Genomic DNA, 23,013 nt, shown 5'->3' with positions numbered 1-23,013 from the left:
AATTACACACCTCAATCCTCCTTGATAGGCGATAGAGGTGTTGTTATAAGGACGCAGGAGGACACGAAGAGATTCAAAAATAGAACCGGCCAGGCCCTCGTCTAGAATAATTCGGGATAGGCTTGGTCCAGAAACTTTTATAAACGGTAGATAAAATTACAACTAATTTATATCGAAAAAGAAAAATCTGGTAAGTTCAAGTCATTAAACGGTAACACGACTATACCAAGTTTAGGTGCAAATTTACTCAAATTATCAAAAGAATTATCATTATTATCAACATCGAGAACCAACCGTTTCAATATTTTCAATGCTGTGTTAAAGGCAGTGTCTTCAGAGTAACAATTTTACAGCAAAACGCCCCAAACATACTCATTCCAATTTAATGCTGAAAGGAGCCACTGAACAAGATAACGACATGGTCCTAATTTAACCCAAATCCTTATAATCTATTTTTAGTTGCCGATTCGCGGATCTAATAAATCCAAGACGAATTGGCTCCGGGCTTGGCTCCCGTACCACATTATGCGATAAGAATGTGATTGATTGAAGAGAGCGATTTACCACATATTTTTTCACACGCAGTATTCCAAGATTTGGCCAAGCTTTTAATTATAGTAAGAAGATAAAATATCTTCATCATTATTTTATCGACACCCAAGTTGCGGCTACTCAGGCCCTTGAGTTGTAATAAATAAGGATTATATATATATCCTCGCAATAATAATCTTATCTTTAGAGTACTAGATAAATGTAATTGGCAGGCGTAACGCATTTGAGTAATATTTATTGAACAGAAGTTCATCGTTTGTTTATATTTTGAAATGTACATATACTTCAATACTAGCCAGATACTATACCTTATCTTAATGTGATACGCGAAACATATCTATCAGTTAAAGATAGCTATATTAATTTTGTATCAAGCAGAAACGTCTGCGAACGATGCTATTAAGCTTAGAAATAAATTAAAAGTCTAGTCCAGTAGTCAGTTACTTACTGACTACTGGAATTAAAGCTGAACCGTTGCTAATTAAACGTTCACTTTGTCGGAGCTTTAAAGGACAGTAAAGGTTAAACAACGCATTTACGGCTTTTACGTACCTATTTATAGGGGCCAATAAGTTATCTTATAAAGGACTATAACTTATATAACTTTACGCCTAAATAAGAACTGGCTATAGTGTTACATGCAATGCAATAATAGGAAGGTAAAAGTGCAAAATTAAGCTATTTTGCATCCTTTTTGTGATGCAAACGTGACAAAAGTGTGTTGCTTAACTTCAAACTCGGATAAATCCATTAGACTCTCTTAGGGAATATAATATCTGGGAGACCGAGCTTTACTCGGAAAACATAAAAACTCAAAAATGCGCGTTTTCCCAGAAATAAGACCTAGCTAGATTGATTTTTCGCCCCCGAAACCCCCCATATAGCAAATTTCATCGTAATTGTTAGAGCCGTTTCCGAGATCCCCGAAATATATATACCAGAATTGCTCGTTTAAAGGTATACCCTATTACCTTTGCCAAAATCGCAAAATCTGACAGTTGGATTTATCTGAGTGATACAAAAGTGCAAAACAATGACCATGTACGTTTGCTATTTCAGGTGGCGTTCCTAGCCGCGCCCTTGCCGACAGCTTGGGAAACACTGCGTCCAAAGACGCAACACGGATCGTTTTAGTTGTTACGCTAATTTTAAGACTGTACAATTATGAACTGTTTGGAAACCAGCCGAAATATAGCGTGAAATGATAATGTTGGACCAAGTTGCGTTCGTGCCCACGTGGTTTTTGATGGCGTGGCTGGGCGCTTGTATACTGTTTAGTCCTTTCGCAATATTTTTTGTGGTATGCCTGCCGCAACTGCCGCTGTTAGTCGTGCGGAGGCTCTGTCATGTACCGTTCGAGTATATTTGACACGAAGCCCTGCCGGCACGGCGGCGAGTGAGATGCAGTTTGCAGTTCGGGTTATGAGTGATGGATCTAGAAGTAATAATTTTAAATAGTGGGTATATGTATTTAAGTGTGTCAAAATTGTAAATATCTATTAAGTATTAATAAACATAATTTTCGATCACATATTTATTTATTACTTTATTGTTAGTAGCAGTCACATTTACCATAGCTTAATTTATGAAATTTTTAGGAAGGTCTCCTGCTTTTTTCTTGGCAGCGCCCAAGAAGCTTAAAAATATTAAATTTGAACTTATACTTTAATCTTTTGACAATAGGTACATGTAAAGCGAGGTACAGACGATCGGTAGTGAAGAATAAACAGATTTTTATTTTTAGTTGCCTAGGCCCGGCCTCGTAGTAAGTGGGCGACTTTATCAGGTAACACATAAAAAATTACATTAACACAGGTAACTCTCGTTCTAATGAGCTGATTCTAGTATTTTTGTATATTTTTAGGTTTCGAGATACAGATTAAATTAAAAGATTTAAAAGATTTGCTGTAAGGCATAAAGTATTAATTTTACATCCGCTTTTTTCCTAATGTTGTTTCTGAAAATCCAGATTTTATACACCTAAGATTATGAGGTGTGTCAGTTAATAGCTAGTTGATACACCTTTGCCTTTAACTTGTCTAATGCTTTAAAATATTTTAAGTGTAGGTATGCACTAGGAAAAATACTATTTTATGCCTCTCTTTTTATTCTGCTTGATTCGGAGAAAGTAATGGCGGGGTCTGTTTTTGTTTTTAATAAATACCGACCATTTTGGGTAGGTAAAAGAATACTGAAACGTTCTTACATATCCAGCCAGAATAAAAGGTATAAAGGATTAGTTTAATATCTAAAAGAATATTCTGTCCTAGCCGTCATATTTCATGAAATAGGTATCAATTTACTGTACTTATATTATTATACTCTTTGGTATCAATTCCCAAACAAAAGTGACAATTTTGTTTCGATTTCACCTATGGATGGTATAGAAAAGGATGCCAATCTCTTATGGCAGAATTGTTGCAAAAGTGACCGCTTTCAGCTTTAAATAATAGTTCCTAATCTCTCCGGTGGCGCTAGTTAGGGGCTGGGACATGAGTATAACATGAACCAACAAATAACCCGACCAAATTACGTAGGTTATTTTTGGTAGTATTTCGGTGTATGGTGGCGCCGCCTAATTACGGTTTTTTGATGGACACTTTTCATACATAGAGATTTGGCTCCTTTATATAGTCTCCATGATTTCACCGAAAGTTGACTTTTTTCACAGCCCATTATTTTATTGGTCTATGGAACTTAAAGCGAGGCTGGTCACATTGGGGTCTTATTTTATAATTAAAATTTAGATTTTATCGCGTAAGTATGTGTTCTATTTTAATACTCGTTGGAAATATATAGTCTGGCAAACCAATTTTTTTATAAAAAAACGTATGTCGTGGTCAAATACAAATATTTTATTTCGTGCCTTTTTTCTACTGACAAATTGCCAAATTGGTATGCCAGACAATAAGTTACACTATTATGAACATTATGAAATTTATGAAACATAATTTATGACTAATAATTGAAAAATTATATCACAATAGGAAAGTTAACAAATTGTGTACCTACAAACTTTTAAATATACAAAGGCTCATACTTATAAAAAAAAGAAAACATGAGCTTGTAATTTTTTGCCAAAGATATATGTAACCCCGTATCCCGTAGTCTAAGGAAAAAAACGTGGCTTGGAAAATAGAGAAAAAATTATGCTCGAATAGATGGCGCCATACCTTTGGCCTATACTCTTGTAGATGGCATCACCGTTTGATATTTAACAATTTTAACACATATCAGTGAAAGAACATGGGTCACATTCATATGGCGTTCTAAAAAAATGTATTCAAATACATTCATTTTTTGATATTTTTATTACATATTTTTATTTTTCGTTTTAATCCTGTGTCGAAAGATGGCAGTAAATATACTTTGACTAAAATTTACTATGAAAATAGGGTATTTGAGTATTTGACTACTAGTGAAATCAGTTTCTTTTGTCGAACTGTCAAAACGATTTTGCTGCTATGGAATTTATATGAAACACTAGCTAGCATGTGACAATCAAATGAACTACTCTTAATAGTTTTTCACAGGTTATAAAATAGAAATTCTGTCTAAAAATAACTGCTGTCTACGTGTCTCTATCAATCTTCTGGTGCTTTATTTCATGCATGGTGTAAAATAATTTATTTTCACCTCAGCAGCACGAACAAGCCTACTTTCGTCACTCCCTGGAGTGAGGAAAGTGCGACTTTCCTCACTCCAGGGAGTGAAACAATGTAGCTTTTTAATTTAGTGAAGGCCATGAACTTCATACTACGGTACGGTACGGTACGGTCCGGTACGGTCCGGTCCGGTCCGGTCTCGTCTCGTATCGTATCGTATCGTATCGTATCGTATCTTATCGTATCGTACATATTATAATACTTTTTTTTCTGTTTATTCTGTGTAATTCGAAATACATTTTAACCTTTAATATGTTCTCACTACTGAGGTGAAAAATTATGTGTGCAACACGAGAGCAAAGTTATTTTACATCTCGTGTTTTTGAGTCCCCCGCTACGCTCAAGATTCTACCTTAGAATCTTTCGCTTTCTCGGGACTCAAAATAAACACTCGCAAGAAAAACCAACTTTCCTCTCTTGTTGCACAAATAACTATTTAAATACAGTCAAATACCCTATAACCATCCTATAACTTGCTATAACTTACAGCAGTAATAACATATACTAATCTATGGCTATAACCCTCAATACACTTTATTATCTTTGCTTTTGCGCTACCACTGCTGCCCTCTATCGCCAACTTCAGAAATAAACTACCTATTGCTTGAGCGAGGAGGTGTCATAATCATAACTCCCTGGTCTGCATTGAATCTCGTGAGTTCAAACATAATAATGTAGATGGCGTTGTAAAGCATTATGACATGACAAATAGTGTAAGAGAATAAAATAGGGGAAGTAATTAAATGATCAGCCGTTTTTAAAACTGATTTGCATAAACACATTGCCCTTAAATAATTTGGACAGCATACAAAAATGCTGGCAATAAATAAAAATCCAGCTACAACTCTTGTTTAGCAAACAATTCACAAACGGTCAACATTATAACCAATTTCGATCTGCTTCTGTCCGACCAAGTAATTACTTTACTTGTTCGGCAAGATTTAAGAATTGATTGGTAGAAAAAACATATGTCTTTAAGCAGTTTATTTGAGGATTAAAGGAATGGTAATCTGATATAATAAGGTAGGTTACGTTTGATCACAAAAATCGGCATAATTGCAGGCGGAGCGAAATCAGTCACGTGACACGAGCAGCCAATCGTGTGCGTGCATTTCATTCAATGATTACCTCTTGTGTACAAAAACTGCTTCTAGAAAAGTGGGTTAGGTTAGTTTAGAACTGCGACCTTCACAGAAACTAACTGCTACTAGTAAATTAGGATAGGTTAGAACTGCGACCTTCACAGAAACCAACTGCTAGTAGAAAACAAAGTTAGTTAGCAGTAAGTTTTTTGAAGAACAAAATGAAAGGGAAGTAATCAAATAATGGCCATTTTTTTTGTTTAAAAAATCAGTTGATCAGCAAAGGGTAGGTTAGGTTGGTTAGACATTTGCTGATCAACTGATTTTTTAGCTAACAAATTTTTGCGTATCAGTTAAATTGTAATCCAAAATGAAATAATTCACTTTAAGCTTGAAAATTGCCACGGCACATCACTACTTCAAGTCAACCAATGAGCAATTGAGAGTGAAAAAATAAATAAATCCAGATAGACAAACGAACACTATGTACAGAAAGTAAATTATGGTCCAATTATTACAAACGTAAATAATTGAAACCTGTAATCTAGAGCAGCAGAGTTTTGATACCGAGCGCCGTAGCGTGCATCCGATCCGACGCAATTCGGCGGATGCAACCAAGTACATAATCATTTTTGGCTAGGACAACGAGGTTCGCGCCATAGAGGACGGGAATGATCTCGACATTTACGCGGCCCGCTAACATGAGACTTATCAAGCTGGTTAGTTCTTTTATAAGATTTGAACCCGTGTCCCCAGATGATGATGTAATTAAATAATGTCTTAAATGTACGTGTTGGGGGGATAAGGCATCCAGCCCACTCGGAGATTCGTTGGGGATAGCATTGCTTGTTGCATCACCTTAGTTACGCTTAGATTGACGTTATCTGGAGCAGAGGGAACCCTAAAACCCATTCCCTGAGGGTGGCGAAGTTTTCATGCAAATGTGCAGCTAAGTCATCATTGGAGAAAAGTAGCCTCATAGCTCCACTTACATCCCCTTCCATGATCTTGTTTTCTATGGATTTTATTTTAGGCTGATGATGAAAATTAATATGTTGTAAGAGCAATGAGTCATTGCAATTATTATTAAACTTAATTATCCCAAAGCGCAAGAAGGTAATGTTCGCAATAAAGCTAATTACAATTTGAAGCTTATCAGTTTAGTAGGACAAAGCACCGCCGCTGGGCGTGTCGCTGCATTCGCCAGCAAGGACGTACCGCTCGATCTAGAGAACTGGAAGCGACAGTGCTGACTAGGTACTATTAGTAAGTACAATCAGTTCCCTAACATGATTCTCCACTTTTCTATACAGCTAGTTTGGCGACGTGGATACATACCTAAGTTTATATTTTATATCCCACAATTTATATTTCCGTAGCCCACGCGCATAGGCATTAAATTTAAGGTTACACGACTTACACGTCAATGTACGAAGCTTCGTGCTTGGTTAAGTATACAAAAAAACCGGCGCGAGGTGCGAGTCGGACTCGCCCACCGAGGGTTCCGTACAAATGTAAGTAACTATTTTTTTTACAAATTTACAGTTTTCAGATTTTTCCCCGTATTTGTAGTGTAAGACGACTTCTTGCCAAATTTCATAGTTTTAGGTCAAAGGGAAGTACCAAAAGTATTAAAAGTAGCAGACGGACGGACAAAAAAGTGATCCTATAAGCAATATAAGGGTTCCGTTTTTTCCTTTTGAGGTACGGTCCCTAAAAAATGAAAAAAAAAAAATTGTTAACAATAGAGGGTAGAGTTGTAAAGTGGAGTCTATGTAAGTCTGACTCGTGCACTGATGGACAATTTAGTACAAATTTCAACTATAAACATGATAGAAAAATAAGAATATAAGTGAATATAATACAACAAACGTGATTTTTTTGCCGTTTTTATAGATAATCGTACGGAACCCTTCGTGCGCGAGTCCGACTCGCACTTGGCCGGTTTTGTTTTATTTGGTGTATTATTACTTCTACTACAGAATTAGAGTTAGACCAAGAAAAGACTGCAACGATTTTGATAGCATAGCGTATTACGCAGTGCAAGTGTTATTTATACGTTATAATTACATAGAAGTTTGACGTTTAAAATAACACTTGCACTGCGTGTGCTGCTATCTAAATCGTTGCAGACTTGTCTTGGTCTTACTCTAAACATTTTTTTAAAGGATTATGATACTAATTTACGTTTATAACATGTACCTACTTAATTATTTTAGACAAAATAATAAAGAAGCTCAAATTATGTTATTAGCACTGTGTACATGCACTTTAAAACTTGTGCTTCGATAAGTCCAAGGCTCTTCCAGCAGCGCGCGAGCTGTGCTGCGCCGGCGCTTCGAGAGCCATTCGACAACCACTCGCCGACGCGCGCGCAACATGACGCGGCTCTCTCTGCTTCTGCACGTGAGTAACTAGCTTTATTATAAACCAAATTATAAACTTATCTTACAGATTATTTAGTTGTTTTTTTTTTGTTTTAATTTCATGTGATTTTCTATCGTAGCAGCAGCAGTGCTCTTATATAAAACATGTCCCTTAAAATAAAATTCATGCAAAAGATTATTCTGGCATTAAATCAAATGGCCTAAAACCATAAATATGTCATATCATGTCCCAACTCGAAATATTTAATTGTGCCTATTTGTTACTTTAATTAATTAATTTAATTAATTAGCTTACCTACTCGTAAACATACATTATTATTTTAGCAGGTTCCGAATTTTTAAATAGTTTTCAGGGAAAATTATCTTTTTGGGATAGAATTTAGCACCAAGTCACATTGTCAAGTGTAGATTTATACAATCTGTCAAAATTGACATTTTGTGACAGTAGTAGTAGTAGTAGTAAATCACTTTATTGTACAAAACAAAAATTGATAACATGAAATTCATATGAATTTAGGTACAAAGGCGAGCTTATCCCTATAAGGGATTTCTTCCAGCTAACCTTAGAGTAAATGAGTGGAAAATTCGAATTAGATAGATAGACAAACTTACAGAACGTACAATAATATTTAAGAAGGAAAACTACAATATTAACGTCTACGAATAACTAAAATACATCAATTGCATTATGCAATAAAATAAATATGTACTAGCATACATAAATATATAGTACTAAATAAATATTAAATAAATATATATATATATATATAATATATAAATAATATATATATATATTAGCACTCAACCAAATCACAGTTCGTGGGAAAGCCAAAGCTTTTTCAGATTAACTTTGAGTGATGCTACAGACCGGGACCGTTTGAGCGACAGGGGCAACTCGTTCCACAACTTCACCGCGCGCACTGTGAATGAATTTGCGTACGTTCGAGACTTATTCGAAGGGATAGCAAGCGTAAGATTAGCACTAGAACGTAAGCGGTGATCACTTCCTTCAGCCAGATAGTTAAATCTCTCGGTTAGGTAAGATGGGGAACAGGGGTTGAAGAGTATGTTGAAAAGCAACGACAGAACATGCACATCCCTGCGCTGGCGGATCGGTAACCACCCGAGCTGCTTACGAAAATTAGAAATGTGACAGTTTGACATTTTTGGATCCCAAATCGAAACGGTTTGTCCGATTTTGATAGGACCTTCAACATTAGTCATGGGATGGAAAATGTAGTTTAACACATCTGTCAAAACTGTCAAAATTGACAGTTTGGCAGTTTTTGTAATTTTTTGTGAAAATTAACGTTTTGTTAAAGTTTGGTACTAAGTGCCAAGCTACCAAATGTAATGACGAAACATGTAAACAAGCGAGTATAATTTCTTTCTAGTATAACATAATTCTTTTATAATACAAAAGTAAGTACATATGCACTGGATTTAGTATTTTCGTACCAAATAACAATACTTAGGATTTTAAAATTTAAGTACAGTTAGTGTCGTTATAATTGTTTTCAGTATGCTTCACGAAGGATCAAGATTATTTAATCCATCATTGTAGTGCGAGCGAGAGGAAAAACGTGGTAGAAGGGATCGGCATACTGAGCTCGCACAGCCCGCCGCAGCGCGTAAAATACCTAAACTCGCTCAACGCCGAAATGTAATAGCGCTCTTAAATTAATTGCCAAAAAATATGAAATTAAATATTTACCTACTAGTTATGGCGGTATTAACTACTCTATATAGTCTAAGGTTGAAAAGACGACTGCACTCTTTGGGTGTTGTGTTGGATTGCCACTAAATCAGTAAGACACTGTCATTTTCTATTACGCGATTACGTCCGATTTTACCCGAAAAACGCATGTCATTCTGAGAGTTAACGGACTGTACCAAAGTACTCGACAATGCTCCAATCCATGGAATACTCCAATCGTTTCCACATGTGACAAAAATAATGTCAACTATTAATATTTGGAATTATTGAGCCAGTCAAACACTACGACATTTACATTTTTTTAAACTACACATGCCTGAAACGCCAACGTTCCACCGCCGCAACAAAATAGACATAATAAAACTAGTGACAAAACATTCTTTCCGCTTCTGTTTTTTCTACAGTATGTCTGATGGCTTTTTATGCTCTATTGTCTCTAGCAGTGGGTAACGTGTAATCTTACCGCGGTGTCAATAATGAACGTGTCAGTGACTATCGCAAATAGATTTTACACGCTTGTCCGCGCAAAGTAGCCCAATATAGTTATGCGGGGGCACGGAAGTGCCCCCGCTAAGACGAGCAAAGCGAAGCGCAAGGGCACTACCTACCTTTTCTCGAAGCGCTTCGTCGTTTTTAGAACCTTCATAACTGAATTGGGTTTGGATTATACCAGATAAACAAAATTCTCGGGATATGATGTCATTAGTGGACTTATTAAGCATAATTTTTATAAATTACATAGCTCGTATACTTTAGATTTTATTCATATCTAAAGAAAAAGTCGTCACTCACTCACTGATGATCATCAAAACCTTTAGGGTACTTCCTGAAACTTAGGAAGCTTAAATTTGGTATGTAAGAGTCTTAGTACACAAACAACAGAATAATTCTAAAACTTGAAATTTTTAGCCTCTAAGGGGGTAAAAAGGGGGGTGTAATTTTGTATGGGGAATTCATAAACGCTGAAACCGATTTAGTTGAAATTTGGTATGTTAAATGTTTTTGTTATGGGGAAGGATATAGAATAGTTTTAACCCCAAAATCACCCCGTAAGGGGGTGGAAAAGAGCGTTAGGGGGAAAGAGGGGCTTAAAGTTTTTATGAGGAATCAATAAAAAGCAGATTGTGTAAAAGATGCCTCCAGATACGTATTTCAGGATTTTTAATAGTAAATTACCACCAACCCTTTAAATTAGGGGATAAAAGATTGTCATAAACAACTTACAAAAAGAAGTGAAATCCCACCAAAAATATTTTCATGTAAAATGTTGCCAAGACGTAACCACAAACCACAAGGCTCGCACGGCCAAAAAGTTATCAGATCTCTTGTAGAGCTTAGCTTCTATAACTCTGCAAGCCTTAACTTCACAAACTCTACAACTTAGTCAAATTATATGGCTTGGCCGTTTCGTTACTTCAAAAAACCGGCCAAGTGCGAGTCGAACTTGCATTCCAAGGCGTACATACACAATTTAAACAATGTATTTTTTATTTGAAACGTGAGTGAAATGTTTTTAAAAAACCCGTAGGGGTCCGATTAAGTCCGACTCACGCTTGACTGCACATTTCTAATAGGTTTTCCTGTGATCAAAAATCTATTTTATGTATTTTTTTTTAGACCCAGTACTTTCGGAGATAAAGGGGGAATGGTCATTTATTGCTTATTTTCTTGAATAACTTCTAAACTGTTTATGGTAAAATTATAAAAAAAAATATATTTGAGATTCTCATAATGAACTCTTTCATTTCATATGTAACACGATATAGTTAGAACAACTTATTTTTTTTATTTTCTCATTTAAAAGTTAAAAGTGGCCCCCGTGTTTAAAATTCATTTGTTGACGTTACATGTCCGTCTTTGGGTCACAAACTTACATATATGTATACCAAATTTCAACTTAATTGTTCCAGTGGTTTCGGAGAAAATAGGCTGTGACCTGTGACAGACGGACAGACAGACGCACGAGTGATCCTATAAGGGTTCCGTTTTTTCTTTTTGAGGCACAGAACCCTAAAACTATTGTATAATAAAAAATAATGAATAGTGAATCAATTTTTCACCTTACGGTATGGTATGTATGTGACAGTAGCGAAACGGCCAAGCCACATAATTTGATTAAGGCGTAGAGTTTGTGAAGTTAGGGCTTGTAGAGTTAGATAGAAGCTTGGCTCTACAAGAGATTTGATAACTATTTGACCGTGCGAGCCTTATGGTTACGTCTTGGCAACATCTACATGAAAATGTTTTTGGTGGGATTTGTTTTACAAGAGGGCAAAGTTGTTGCTTAACCGCTCGTGCTAATATTGATACCCGAGAAAGCGAAAGATTCCAAAATTGAAACATGAGCGTAGCGAGTGGTGCGAAAAATGGAATTTTGCGCGTTGCGAGGGTTTCAAAGCACGAGGGTAAAATTTTCACCACATCAACCCGAAGAAAATATTAACTGTAAGATATCAAACAAAATCAAATCCAAATGAGACGTCATTAAATATTTATCATTCAAAAGCCAATAAGGAAACAACTCAAAATTTGCATCTGATTACTTTGCCCCACATGTGGATAAAATGCAACTTTCTCATCAGTTTTTGAACAATCAAGAGTGCCTGTACCATCTGGTGTGGTGAAAAAATATTGTTAGCTAAAATTATGATACGGTAAATTCAATTACTGGCCACCTTATACTAAAAATAAATTATATTAACCTATAAACACTAAACAGAATTCATTTTTAGTATAAGGTGTACCCTTCAATAACTAGCCACCTTATACTAAAATGAATTACTAAAATGAATTGAATCCGGATTATTTGTTTCCAACAATATGCTATATTTACGGCCAGGGTTTACATAAGGTTGAAATTTTTTGATAATGTTAAAACTACATGCTGTCGTAAAATACCTATCTACTGTCTCAACTGTGTTACGACCATAGAGTAACTTATACTAGAGCGGTACTGTCATAGTAAATTTTGTAACCCCAGTAAATTCACTGCCATGTGTCGACACAATTTAAAACTAAAAATGAAGATTTATAAAAATACGATAAAATGTCAAAAATAAAATAAGTATTTGGTTAAACTTTAATAGCTAAAAACATAACAACCATATAAGGCTGCGCGTGCAGTAAAGGGTTAAGTAGGTAAGTTTAGGTTTAAGATAAAGTTAAGTTGCATATCAACAGCACAAACGCAAAGGAGCCTCGTCTGCCAACAAACCACTGTGTGGTTTGGCAGAAGAAAATAGGTATTTAGTTGTAAGTAAGATCTTTGAATAAACGTTTATTTATTTATTTATTTTTTTTATTTATGTATTTAAATATGGATAAATGCTTTTTTTATTTGCATTAATTATTTTTATGATTTTGACCCATGTTCTTTCACTGATATGCGTTAAAATTGTTAAATAACAAACGAAACCGTCAACGCCATATATACGACAGTAGGCCAAAGCTAGTAGCGCCCTCTGAACGAGAATCAAATTTTCTTGATTTTCGAGGCACGTTTTTTCCTTAGACTGTATCCATCTATTACGGAGTTATATCTATCTTTGGTTACGACTAAGTCCTCAATGAAAAGTGGAAAAATCACAGTTTATAGAAAGTTTTTTTTTATTAGATAAGAAGATAAAATTTATATCATTTTAAAATATCCAAAAATAAAAACAATAATAATACGCTTAAATAGGTATTTAAATACTATAAATGTACAATCATGGTTTAGAAAAGTAAACATATCTATCTATCTATAAGATCTTGTAAGCAAAAATTGTAACTGGCTCTAACATATTTTACATCAATATTATGTCTTGTTCCAGTGGTAATAGTTATAGATATAAATGTGTTCTTATAGAAAGCCTAATATGAATTTAGAAAATGGAACTAAACATAGACTGCTAAAACAATCATGTGGATAAAATAAAAGGTAGGTATTATATGTATGTATATGCCAGCATCTTTGGCACAATGCCGCGGGGTCCTTATTTAGATGTTTTTTTAATTAAGATTAGCATTTTTTATTCTTATTATTTATAATTTGTTATTCTTAGTTAGTTTTAGATTTATGTTATTATATCCAATTAAAAATTTGTAAATAGATAATAATTAATATCAAATAATAAATAATAATTATATCCAGTAGGTAAAGGTATAAGCTACGAGAAGAAAATCTCAAGTAGGACTTATATTTAAGTATAACAAAGGAATACAATTTGCCGTCGTATAATGAATAGGGAATTTCATGCTTTTAGATGCAGTCTGCGCAGGCTGTGCAAGCGCAGGGTCACCGACCTCCACAGCCTTACCTGAGAATGCACAATGATGCACAGACCTCGTTGTAAATGTTACACTGTTTATCTTTCTTATACTAACTCGTAGGTTTCATTGGAATACGATTAAATGGAAATCTTTAAAATTTTCTTAAATCTTTATTGAATATTCATGCAAAATTACGCTTCAACCTTGTCTTGTGACATCTTTAGATGTGCTATGCAATACCTTAAGAGGAATGCGTTTGTTATGTGGATAAGCTGCGTGATTTGAGTTAAGTACATAAATAATATTTTAAGGCAAGTCAATTAACAGACCTTCAGACGGTCTAACCTTTCATAGTGTGTTAGCATGAGGTTTAGTTTAAAACCAATCAGTCAGTAATCGTTGGAATAGATTACATAGTCCGACATAACGTTTAAATTATTTCATCATGAAACGATCATTCTTTGAAGGGTCAAAATATATTTAAAACGTTAGAAGGTAAGTCTGTAATCACATTATTATACTAATTCTATGGGAAAGTGCTAGATCCTATTTATATTTAAATATATATATTTTTTAATAAATATTTAAATATTAGAGGACATCTCACACAGACCAACCTAGCCTCAAACTAAGCAATGCTTAACATGGGTGCTAGGCGACGATATACATACTTATATAGATAAATACATACTTATATACATAAAAAACACCCATGACTCAGAAACATATATTTGTATTCATCACACAAATAATTGCCCTTACCGGTATTCGAACCCAGGGCCATCGGCTTCACAGGCAGGGCCCACCCCAAACTAGGCCAGACCGGTCGTCAAAATTTCTATTACTCCATAAGTGATGTTACCACTATAATTGATAATGAACTAATAACGACATCTAAACAAACATTACCTCTATACAATAAACATAAATTCATAGAATGACCCTAGTTTTTTCGGCATTCAGGTACATTTTAAATAAGTAGAATATTGAAGATATTCGGTAATGTATAACTAGTAGCCAGAGTCCATCGAACTATGGACAGTTGGATGAGGCCTTGGCATTTCAATTGGTCATGGAGTAGGAGACGTTTGTGTTGGGTCACAATAATAGAATAGCACTATTTATAAAGCAAAACTAATTGTACAGATCGAGAAGCGTAAAAACAGCATCAGCAGAGGTTTGAGCCGGCGTATTAGCTTTATTTGACGTTCATAAGCGCATTGTAATATACCTACTTGAATAATAAACTCTTTACCTTTATAATCAAAGGAACTCTCTAGCCATAGTTATGTTATAAAAATGATGTGCTTAATAAACTGGTAGGTAATAAATTTTTTTAGTTGCTCATCAATGTCAGCCTGCATTAAGAAATTCAGCTTTCCTCACAAACATATTCTTGTTTAATGTGTCAGATTAATTAATGAAACTTAATTGCTATTTAACAAAACATATTAATAAAACCTTTTTTTTTTCGCTTACATCGAATCGTCTTTCATAAAATATATCGTTCAGTTGTCACCAATTAAGTACTTGATACAATTCTGGGGGTTAAACAGTACTTACACCTCCGACCCCGACAGTGACAGTGACACTGTGAGTGTTTCCACTTTTCCTTTATTTCTAAGCATTGTGGTATCCTTTGCAGAAGTTTCTGCTTAATACAAAATTAATTTGGTTAAACAGTTAAGTAGTCACTATTGGTTTCGCCAAAATTGTGCCAAAGTCACCGTGTAAACGCTGCCATTGTCAAATTAGTCAAAACAATAGACCAATTAATTACGTGCAAAGTCAACACCTTGTGCAAAGCTTCAAGTTCATCAACATGTAGGTTAATGTGTCTCAAATTGCTAGGAGACAGATATTATCTCTTTAGACAATGTGCTTTACTGCACCCACGACCGCTTGTTTCACATGCCATGTTGCTCAAGCGTCAAACTAGACACATTATGTGGCCAATGCGGCCGTTATCTACATCGCTAGTATTTATATACATCGATTCGGTCGGTCTATGCATCTAGTCTAGTGGTCATTTTTTCAATAAAACTGTAAGGTTTCATCAGTCGTATTAAAGTTGCTTCTGCCTTTAAATAAAGCACAGTGAGAAAGATAAAGTGTAATAGTCCTGAAATAAAACTATCTCCCTCTTCTTTCTTCTTTTTCTTATTCTTCAAAAGGCATCTGTTGATAAATATAAAGAGTTTTCACAAATCGCCCTTCCTATACACACAACCCCGTACAATCCGTACATACTTATAATTATATGCATTGCCTATTAAATTCCGCTTTAGATGCTCGTATTGAGAACAGCATAGAGTAAACTGATATTTGCGGGCGTGTATTTCTTGAAATTGTCTCTACCTAAAGGTATATATCTCATACTTTGCCGTGTCTTATGCCATCTCTATGTGACAATATTTGCATAAATTATATTCAGTTTCATTGGATAGTTGCCACTTACCTACTTCGAGATAATATTAACGTTAGTCAGTAATTGACATGACAGTATTTAAATCCTTGGAACCATACGCCTAACTAGGCTACATGAGTTCAAACCTTAGATTATTTGGCTCTGTGGGTGGACCATTATCTGGTCTAATTATTTTGAAACCAAAATGTTGGCGTGGTTTATTATTGTCTACACACATTATGCACGCGGGTGTCGCGGGTACCTTTACGTAGTAATATGATCAGTTTACTGATGACATTAATATGGTACTTACAAATTATTAAGTACCTTATTCTTTACTTAGTTGCGTGAACCTATTTGTACGCTTGACGAAAGATAGTCAATATTTACAGTTTCTGTATACTTATCGCAATGTGACCACATGATCCCTTTGTTTCAAATTTCATTCGACGATTCGATTGCAAAAGATCAAGAAAAGTTGATTTTAGGGAGTTTTAGCCCTTTAACCGTACGTTTCGAATCTTGGTGACCGAGTAAGTCGCAGGTCGTGTCCGGCTGCGATCCGGAAGTCGACACACAATGCCGTACCTTGGCCGCACCCTCAAGGTCTAAGAAATGGAACGCAGAACAAAAAAACTTCAATGTATCATTCATACGATGACGAGGTTCAGTATAATTATAAGAGTTGGTCAATATGTGAGCCGCATGACGGGCAAATTTTTGTTTGTTTCAAGCAAAAGATACCTGAACTTATTGTCGAGTGTCTGTAAGGCGCTACACGTCTACAACCGTGAAAATGTAATTAGACCTTGGCCTTACCGATAACCGGCACTGTGGTCCCTTTTCAACATGAAAATGACAAATTCAACTTGAATTCGATTTGAAAGTTTTCCGTAGTAGCCAATAAGGCAAAAACGGAACCCTTATAGTCGGGCCAAGCGCGACCAAGCTAACTCTGCTCTAATGTAAAATTTCTATGAAAATATGACGTAAGTCACAACTACTTAACTTACCACTGGAACTTAGGTGTATTTTGTGAGCTGCTATTTAGTACAGAAGTCAAAATTTATAAAAAATATATTTTTAGGGGGGCGCTCCATACATGTAACTAAGTGATTGTTTTTTTCGTAAAATCAGTGAAGTGAATTTGATAGGTCTTAGAAAATAATAAGAGCTAAGGGTTTGCTAACAGTGATTATGAGATTTTATCTTTTAATAAAATGTGTAAATATTACTTCCCTGTGTAAATACTTGCAACAGTAAAGTTTCTTTGTTATACCGATCTCCACATATTGGCAATAAGGTCATCGAATTAAGTGATTGAATTATAATCAAATTAGCTTCCTGATGACAACAAAAGCGTGCACGCTCTGAAAAACAAGTAATAATATTCACAATAGAAAAAACAGGACAGCAATAGTACCGCACCACGCGTAATAACCGTATGAAATATTTATTGTAAAATATTTTAGAAATATTAGGACTAGCAGTAATGAAACACGCTTACCATGAGAAGGGATATTTGTAACTATAAACTACCCACATCCATGACAGTTATTACCTACATTCCAAAAGTTATAGGTACATTGTTTACGGTGGTCTCGCGCAATAAAGTAGGTACCTAGATTTTCAAATTGGTGTTCCAATGTAATATACAGTTGTTATGCTTGGAAGGGCAGAATGTACAACAAGCCAGTAAGTCTCATGTCAGCAAATACATTTATTTAGTCGAATAATAAAATGCATGCTCATGGTAAGTAGCTAAGTAAGTAAGTAACTTACCCACGTAGTCTACAAGTATGGTATAATTGTAGGGTATGCAAAAATATAAATATTTATTGACAGGTGTTGCTCCATATGCAATACATGAATTATTTATAACAATGCTCGGCTTTACAAGATTTTATTCAACTCCACCCGTTCTATATATATGTCTGTCACTAGCAGTACTTTAAATATGCATGCAAGTAAGTAGATATAACTTTTGTGTGATAAAATACCTAATTAATTTTAAATTTATTATGTTTTACTGGTTTGAATACTAGAACCGACTTGGTATCGCAATGTATTGCCAATGATAAAAACCTTAGAATATCTAACAGCTTTATAGGTAATCTGAACGTATAATGTAAGTCATGTAAGCACCTACCTTACCTACTATTAAGCCAAAGTGTGTTTTAGCACAAAACAAGGTTGAAATGAAATATACCGTGTGACCTACTGGGTGTGGTACGATACACCTGTTAAAAATGAAATATTAATTAAACACTTTAATTAAACACGGAGTTAAACTTAGTTAAACGTAGATTTCGAACAAACAAACCGTTTTTTACGGAACCCTTATTAATTTCGTCACGTACGTATGTTCATCCGTCCGACTGTCTGTCCCTATGTCACAGCTCACAGCCATTTTACTCGAAAACTACAAGCTATGTATAATAAGTTATGCGTGGTGCGACACACACTTGGCTGTTTTTTTATGTAAACCAAAAATAAAATTATTAAGCTAAGTATATTTAAAAACGGCGGGTTGCTGGGGCGCTGATGCGAAAGAGTCTTTAATTGTAGTTATTGTTTGTAATTATTTGTAATCTATGAACTTATTGTTTATAATATTAAATTGTGTTATCGTATTATTTAATTAAAGGGTAAAAGTATTTAAATATTTTTTGAAAAGTCAAATATTTTTATTTTGTTTATTTATTTATTTTTTATTTGCAAGAATACTTAATTTTAGTTACAGGATGTTATTGTAGTATATTGAACAGTATTCTATCGTGATTAAACGATGCGCAATTTTTATAGTCCCTACATAACAATTAATTATCAGTCTAGCACATATGTTAGACTGAAAATAATTCTATTATTGAATTTAATTTTAATGCATGCAATAACAATTACAATTACGATTAATATATTTCACTTGGACTAGTATCATATAATACATTATTGGTTGATTATAACTACGTTACATAAAATTTATATTGAATTTGATTATTATAAGTATGTAATATTAATTATTCGCATTATTGTTGTTGGAAAGGCAGTCAGCGGTTTCACTGCTTTGATGTGATTGCTTGCTTGTGCTTTAATTAAGATAATGCATGAGTGTACTCGTAAGCAGGTGCTATTTCTTGACGGGCAATATAATCGTTGAAGCTGTGTTCAAGGCGAATCCTAATTGCTGTACGCATTTAATGAGATTCAATAAACTAGTTTCCATCATAACCAGGGGAAAATTATAGGCTAAAAGTATTTACCAGCACAGACTAGTAGGTAACTGATACCAATCACGATAGTCGTGTATAGAAGAACCCAGTTAATACTGCACTTATTGGTATGATTGAAGATGGTGATGATTTAAATACCTAAGCAAAACAGTATAAACAACTAACGTTTTACTTTTTGCACAGGCAGGTGATTAGTTAGTGGGCATACAAATTAAGTCCTAAAACTTAACTACACAAGACCGATTTGGTCATAGTAATGTTAAAGTTATCTAAAGAACTACGCGTAAAGTTGTTTCCATTAGAAATCTATTCTCTTATTAAAAGAATAAACACAATGATTGTGACCAAGAAACGATTTTCCATTTTCATTTTCATTTTCATCCCATAAGAAATACTGTAGGTACAAAAGATCGTTTGATCCTTTACGTTGTCCACAATTAGGTTGTAAAACAAGTTAGTAAATAGCGATTGCACTATGAAATCTAATATTACTGAACGTTATTAAATTTTGGATATCCCAAACATCAGAAATGCCTAATTGTTGTATTACATTTCAGGTCGTGGTGCTGCTTGGGACAGCATGCGCGGCACCGGCGCCGGCGCCGGGCCGAGTGCCGAAGGTTTACAACGCGCTTATCACATCCAATCAGAATCTGGAACCCAGCAAAGCCTACCCGGTGTATCAGCCGGTACTGCACGACCACTTCGGCTTCCCGTACTCTCCTTTCGTGTATGGGGACTACCCTATCAGTAATGTATGTTATCACTGACATGGTTTACAAAGTACCTAGTTTTGAAGTATACCGAGTTATCACTTAACAGTGCCATAATTTAAGGGATCAATATTTTTTTCTTAGTAAGTAATTTGTTGATATCTATAACTCTGACCGCCTGCCGCCCTCCAGGCTTTTGGCTATAAAGTTAAGTCTTGGAGGAGCCTTTGAAAAATTACTTTAAAAGATTACTAAAAAAATATAATTATTTTGTTGTAATTAACCGTTGTTGTAACCGTAAGATGACATTTAAACGCAAATTTTGTACACATGACGACAATTGAATGCTTCTGTATAGTTATCTTTTCGTTTAATTTCAGGGTTTGATCCCAGTTCCTGCGCCATCTCCCACGGAACAGCCAGCACCAGCACCTCCTGCTCCATCACCAGCGTCATCGCCGAAGCCTGCAGAAGCTCCATCCGAGGATAAAACTCCCTCCAGCGAGATTTCGCCACATGAGCCGCAGCCTGAATCCGACAGCAACAAACCGACGCCCACGCCGCCGCTTCCGCCGAACACAGAATCCCCCATACCGCTGAATGAATTCGGCTTGCCTTCTCAAGTTTTTCCATTGGGACGTATTAATCCAGCTTATAACGGATTCACGCAAGTCGGCCCATTCACCTACCCGTACACGTACTCGGGCTTCAGATTCTACGACCCGTATGATCCGTTTAGCTTTAACCCGTACGCAAATTTGCCGCCATTGTATAGACCATTGGCGAATACGTTGGTACCGCAAGGTCCTGCGCTGGTTCCCGCCAGGGCTGTGCCCGCAGCGCCAGCGCTCGCATCTGCGCAAAGTGCAGACGCGCCTCCCTCCGAGCCAAGTGACCTAAACCTCCTCAACTATGCGTCGAAAGACCCCGCTATACCTAATGTGCCTCCGCCTCCACTACCAAGCGGTGGACTAAAAACTGATAAGTCAGAATAATGGGGAGACGGCAGACTTGGACATATTCCTTCTGGTCGACAAACAGAAGATCACACCTACTTATACACTCCCCAAACGCATTATCAAAAGGGACACTAAGCGTGTCAATCTTTCGAAATGTCGAGACGGACCAGGCCAACTCGGCTCATATTTTGCAAATAGCAATGACAAAGTATATAACCAATAAAATAAAACAATTAAAAAAATAAAGTTTGACACTTCCAGACCCTGAGAGCGTTTTCACATTGTGCACACAAACAAATATTATCGGCCCGGCAGCTGACGGGGGGCTCCGACATGGCTATATTTATCGGAAGCGCCTTTCCGATATTGGATATCGGAAGGTGCCTATGACAAAAACAGCTGCAGGAGAGTGCCACTGACATTAAGTCCGCCTTTTTGCCGTTTTTATTGTTTTTTAGTAATAATGATTTATTAATTAATAAATGCGTACACAAATACAGGAAAACATTTTACTTCCTTCTGACATCCGATATCGGAGCCGACAATGTGAAAACCCTCTGACACGTCAAAGTCGGTGCGGAGATAGCTTGGTTCGACTATAGTTCTCAAATTAATTTGTATTACAAAATTATTATCAAACTTCCTGTTACTCGAATTTGCAGCGTTTAGGTATCTTGGTCGGTGGGTGTGATATTGAGATTAAGTATAATGACTTAGGTTTATTTAGTCAAGGATGACTTACGCTACACCGTGCCACACCCACGCCATGCTCGAGCTGTGCCTGAGCCATTTAATTTAACAATTTAACTTAATCAGCAGTTCCAGATCGCAGCTTCAGTTTTGATTTTGAAACTGTTTCTTCTACTCAATTTACCCGAGTGTACCCATCCCGATCAAAACACGAGCAAACGCGCACGGCTTGGGCATATGGACATATAAGTTGACGTTGATGAGTAAGAAAATCAGTTGACCGAGTGCCGCAGGACCAGTGCCCGGACGACGCTCATGGTGGGCATGGTTCGGTGCTACGTGAGTTAATCCTTAATTGTATCATCCCAGTGATGATGATGACAGCTAAATTTATTCTTATTTAATATTGATGAGACATGACAAAGTTCCTGGTGATACTTACTTTTTGTATTTATATAATTTTTAAAGTTTGTACAAGTGTTATTGATATTAATATTTGTCATTATAATTATTATTTATAGAAAAATATACCGATATAAAGTTGTCTACACAATTTAATTTCGCCCAAATTCTCGTTTTATTAATATCAACGAACATAATAAGGTTTCCCGTAGAGAAACAAGAAAGGGAAAAATACAGTGTAATCCAGTGACGTACACTATTATATCCTTCGATTAGTTATACCTATTTGTCACCGGCATGAAAAGCAAAACATTAGTTAATACATGAAAATGTAGTAGGTACGAGTACATATGAATCCTTTATTTACATGATACTTATCAGGGTTCGTTAAAAAAATTCCCCATTTCTTACTAACACAGTTGAACAGCAATTTACTTAGGTACATCTTGCTTTTTCAACCATATAGAGTACCTATGATATGACAAATGATAACAGAAATTAGCGGTTAGTCAACTAGAAGCCGAGATTTGGTAAAGGGCTTATCGGTGAATATATTACGCTATCTTTCCCACTAATTGATATTGCTACTGATATCGTATCAAAACTGATCTTGACATGTACCTACCGTTTTGGATATAAACAGGTTGTTTTATTAAATAATTAAATTAAAGATTATTTTTAGAAAGAGTCCAGATGAAAAAGGATAACGGTCTATATTACCAAAGAGCATTGAGTGTATAGAGGCTTATTATTGTCATAGTAAATTTTGTATTCACGCTAAATTTACTGCCATCTTTCGACACAGGATTAAAACTTTTGAACGCCATTTAAATTTGATCCTTGTTCTTTCACTGATATTTGTTAACATTGTTAAATATCAAACGGTGTCGCCATCTACACGAGTACCTATAGGCCAAAGGTATGGCGCCAACTTTTCGAGCATATTTTTTTCTTGATT

At 35.5% G+C, this 23,013-nt stretch overlaps 1 protein-coding gene across 1 annotated transcript; it reads left to right on the top strand.

Moving 5' to 3' along the window:
• Positions 1 to 7,584: 7,584 nt before the first annotated feature.
• Positions 7,585 to 22,206, top strand: LOC134755724 (uncharacterized). The gene is made up of 3 exons (XM_063692269.1): positions 7,585 to 7,705; positions 19,849 to 20,046; positions 20,385 to 22,206. The coding sequence occupies exons 1-3, from the start codon at positions 7,679 to 7,681 to the stop codon at positions 20,997 to 20,999; spliced, it is 840 nt and encodes a 279-aa protein (XP_063548339.1). The 5' UTR covers positions 7,585 to 7,678; the 3' UTR covers positions 21,000 to 22,206.
• The last annotated feature ends 807 nt before the right edge of the window (positions 22,207 to 23,013 follow it).

The sequence above is a fragment of the Cydia strobilella genome, chromosome 3 (assembly GCF_947568885.1).
Source record: "Cydia strobilella chromosome 3, ilCydStro3.1, whole genome shotgun sequence".
Lineage (NCBI taxonomy): Eukaryota > Metazoa > Arthropoda > Insecta > Lepidoptera > Tortricidae > Cydia > Cydia strobilella.
Note: the sequence above shows the minus strand (reverse complement) of the source record. Positions and strands in the feature narration are given on the sequence as shown.